This window comes from Limulus polyphemus, unplaced genomic scaffold (assembly GCF_000517525.1).
Source record: "Limulus polyphemus unplaced genomic scaffold, Limulus_polyphemus-2.1.2 Scaffold466, whole genome shotgun sequence".
NCBI classification, from domain to species: domain Eukaryota; kingdom Metazoa; phylum Arthropoda; class Merostomata; order Xiphosura; family Limulidae; genus Limulus; species Limulus polyphemus.
Window position 1 is genome coordinate 25,088 of NW_013666076.1, and position 4,174 is coordinate 29,261.

The 4,174-nt window shown below is 32.4% G+C and overlaps 1 protein-coding gene across 1 annotated transcript in view; it reads right to left on the reverse strand.

Moving 5' to 3' along the window:
• Positions 1-4,174, reverse strand: part of LOC106458451 (S-phase kinase-associated protein 2-like) — a 36,556-nt gene that overhangs the window by 19,675 nt on the left and 12,707 nt on the right. The window contains exons 3-4 of the mRNA XM_013917966.2: positions 2,057-2,195; positions 1,358-1,466 (exon numbers count right to left, since the gene is read on the reverse strand). Coding sequence (XP_013773420.1) covers positions 1,358-1,466; positions 2,057-2,195 — 248 coding nt within the window. The remainder of the gene's footprint in view (positions 1-1,357; positions 1,467-2,056; positions 2,196-4,174) is intronic.

The following is a 4,174-nucleotide window of genomic DNA, read 5'->3' on the forward strand; positions in this document are numbered from 1 at the left end:
GTGTCATTTGCAGTAAAGGACACCCATGGCAATAGGGTTAACTATGAAATAGGTAATAGGAGGACCCACCTGGTCTACATCTTTTACCACTACTGCTCTGCCACCTATGACCTTCCTCGACTACTCCAGCTACACCACTACCTCATCAAGTTACAGAACTTAGCAGGCTGGTTCAACAACTTGCCTAATCTTGAAATCAACAACATACTATGAAGGTAAAGTACCATGGGAGATATATCAGGCTCATTTTAAAGTCATTTCTAGAGTGAAAGAATGGAAGAGTGAACAACAAGCTATTGTCTTGCTGTTCATTTAAAAGGATCAGTTTTAGTGACATTAAACATCCTTCCAACTGAAAGCCATAACTATCTAGTGGCAGAAAGGATGGAGGCCCAAGATAATGCAGACATCCAATCTAAAGTACAAAAGAGAAGAATTCAGCAACTCAGGTGATCTAAGCCAAAGGTCATTCATTACAATCATTTTTGGGAAGCACATTGGCAGGCGATAAGCCAACTGTTTAGCTTCAGAGAAGACTTCGCCAGCAGTAAGCTAACTTCCAGAATATCACCAAGGACAGACTCACCAGTAGATTCCTTCAATCATCTACCTAAAGAGTACTCCTTCAGTGACAAGACACTTTTGTGTATAATATGATTATTTGTGGGACTTTACAATCCAGGGAGAGGTAGTGTTGTAGACTATATTTTTATTTTAGACTCTTGCTAAAGAGTTTTAATATCACATGTTGAGCATGTATCTCAGTAAATAGAATGTTCTGAAAAGTATGAGAAACATCAGCTAGAATACAGTAGTAGTAGTAAGTTGTTGATTAATTATTGAGTCTGTGTTAGGAAGTTCAATATCAAAAATTTTAAGTTTCCATTTCCATAAAGTACTAAAGACACTTGTTTGTGAAGTTAAGCCTTTTGTTTGGTTATTGTTAAGTACATTAAAAAATTACATTTGTAGAAATGTCAGTTGAAAAAAAACATCACAACATTACTAAAAAACTAAAGAATAAATTTAATTTTGTATTATGCACGAATAAGATCATTTGATCCATGAAAATTATAGAAATATGCATATAACGAACACAAGAACACACATTTTGTTCATATTATTATTTTTAACTACAATGTTCAACACAAACTAAACAGAGCTGTCATTTTTTTCATTACCTGATGATGAAATAGTTAAAGCATGCTTAGTTTATTAAATATCAACTAATTCATTACAATGTCATCCAATAAATCAGAAAATAATCTGTGCAACTATTGAGAATATCATGAAATGATTCTTTCACGTTATAATTTTCAAAATTGGAGCAGAATGAAAACTGAACATCTTTACTTACGCAAGCCTCTTCCACCTTTTATTGACTTGTGCACATCTGGCTAATACAGACTTTGGAAGATATTTAAGTATATGAAGAATGATTTCATCAGACATCTCTGATAAATGGTCTGTGAAGAAATAACAGTAAAATGTTTGTGAGGGAAAAAATAAAACCACATATGCCTCAAAAACCATTGAAAACTTAATGAATAAATTTGAAATGAAATTTAGAATTTTCTAAATGACTTCCTAATAATATATATATTTTTAATAAGAATTTTAGCTTTTGAACAATTTTAAAACTTTCCACAATTCTAACACTGAATACATGAACAGATTAAAATACATAACAATTTGAGAACACATAACACTAGTAGTGAACACAAGTTTAAAGGAAAAAAACAATAGTAGTAAATACTTACTTGCTGAATAGAGTATCACAGTAAGTATTAGAACTAACACAACAATGAACAAGGTTTCAGGTTGGTGTGGAAGGGGTTGCTGTTGAAACTTTTCTATCCTTTATAGCAGTGGACAGAGTTACAGTCATTCACTAAAACTATACAGCCACTTTCAGCCCAAAAACTGTCTCAAGACTTGTTTCATGGAAGTAATACTTTTAGAAATACTTCATTTTGTCTTTTTCTTTGCCTAAAACATCAGCATTCAACTGTTATTTTAATGTTCATATACAGTAACAATGTACAAATGTACTAACCTTTGCCAAAAATACCTTCTTGTTTGCTACGACGAAACAAAACAAAATCGTCTGCTACTCCACAAAATGAAGAATTGAGAGAAGTATTTGCTTGCGAGTCATTATCAATTGAAGAGTGAAATGCTGGTCCACGTGCAACCTAAACAATGAGAAAAAATAAAATGAAAATTTAAACACAGGATGTTCTTTAACATACTTTATTAAGTCTGTATTTAATGAATGTACTTTTGAATGAACAAATTTCCTAGAAATAATTAAGTCTTGGCAAGTATATGGACCCAATTATGGTAACTGCAAGAATGCCAAAATGTCATCCTGGTTAAATCCATTTTAGGCAGATTGTCCTTTCAAAAGTACACATAATTATCCACAAAAAAGTCTTAATAAGATCATAACAAAACTTGGTTACTCTAATTTACAAGTTATAGAGTTATGTAATTATAACTCTAAAATAGTTTAACATTACCAAATGAATGGTAGATGTACAACATTTAAATAATAATAAACTATAAACCTTATTCTAAGTAATAATGTGTACGTAGAAACTGCACTCCAATGGCTCGGTGGTAAATCTGCAGGCTTACGACACTAAAAACCAGGTTTCGATACCAGTCGTGTGTAGAGCAGAGATATCCCATTGTGTAGTTTTGCGCATCACAACAACCAACTAACTTTGAAACTGTCAGCATTAAGCCATTTATACACGTGATGCGCAAAAACAATCATTTTCGGAACAATATGTAGAATCTAAAAATGCTTCCCAAACATACTACAGATAATTTTTGGCTAAAATTCACTTTCGAAAGATATTTCATCTTTAAGTAAAGTTTGTCTTTATATTACCTTAATATTCGCCCACGGAAATGTCAAGAACTTAGTATTTACATGTTGAAAAATACTAATGTAATCGAAAAGCTTGAATTTCTAATGAAAAAAATTTAATATTATACAATAAACTTTATGCACTGAATAAATGTAAATATATAGGACCCTTCCTGCCCAAATCTGTCAAACTAAAGTACGAAAATAACGAGGTAATTTATATAAATATGTATATTATAAATAGTGATTTAATTTATGCTTTATAACGTTGTTTTCATGCCTTAGGTTATTTAAGCTTAGCATTTCCTTTGAAAAACGCAGCGCCATCTATTGACTGCATGTCCATTTTTATACACAATGTTCTTTATAAAGAATTTTGTCCACAACTAGCGACACCAAACAGTGGAAAATTTTTCATTTTTTAAACGAACTATTCGCGTGTAGTCTGCCTCTTTTGAAGACAGATTCACCTGTGAAAAGTGCTCCCCCTCCCCAATTTAATCTGCTGCAGTATTATATTTTATTAATTGTTTACTTTAACTTCAAGGAAAACAAATCAAGATTGTAATCTACCCACGAATCCGTTTTACATTAATCAACACCGAAAAAATTAACAAAAATGTTGAATTTAATAATTCGATTTCTTAAGAACTATGAACAGGGTGTGTAATAACAAAAATTCTGCCGCTGCCATTTCAGATATAAAGAAAAACAGGAGATATGTTGACTTCACCTTTCTGACATTTTACTACAATATTCTATGATATAAACAAAGTAAATTAACCATTAAATGTGAGATAGCCTCCAACTAATTCAACTCGAAATTCCGTCAGTATATTCTTTTCATGTTTTTTGCCATTTCTTTCTCGCGTTTCAGGTTTCTTTCTGTAACCCATTAAGAAAAAATACATGTAGGGGGGAAAAGGACTTAACTTCATCCACAACCCCTATTCTGATTTCGTCCATTTCCTACTTAATCTGTTTTGTAGATGTAGTACAAAAACTGCAAGGACCTTGATATTTCTGGATGATTTTTTCTCCGTATATCTTGTTTTAATCGTTTCGGAATTACGAAGTGAAATAAATAAGAGTTAGCCTCACACTTTGAAATTTCTACCCAATTATTTTGGAATTATGATTGTTTGTTTTGAATTTCGCGCAAAGCTACACGAGGGCTATTTAGCAGTGTAAGACTAGAGGGAAGGAAGCTAGTCATCACCACCCACCGCCAACTCTTGGACTGCTCTTTTTACCAACGAATAGTGGGATTGACCGTCACATTATAACGCCCCCATG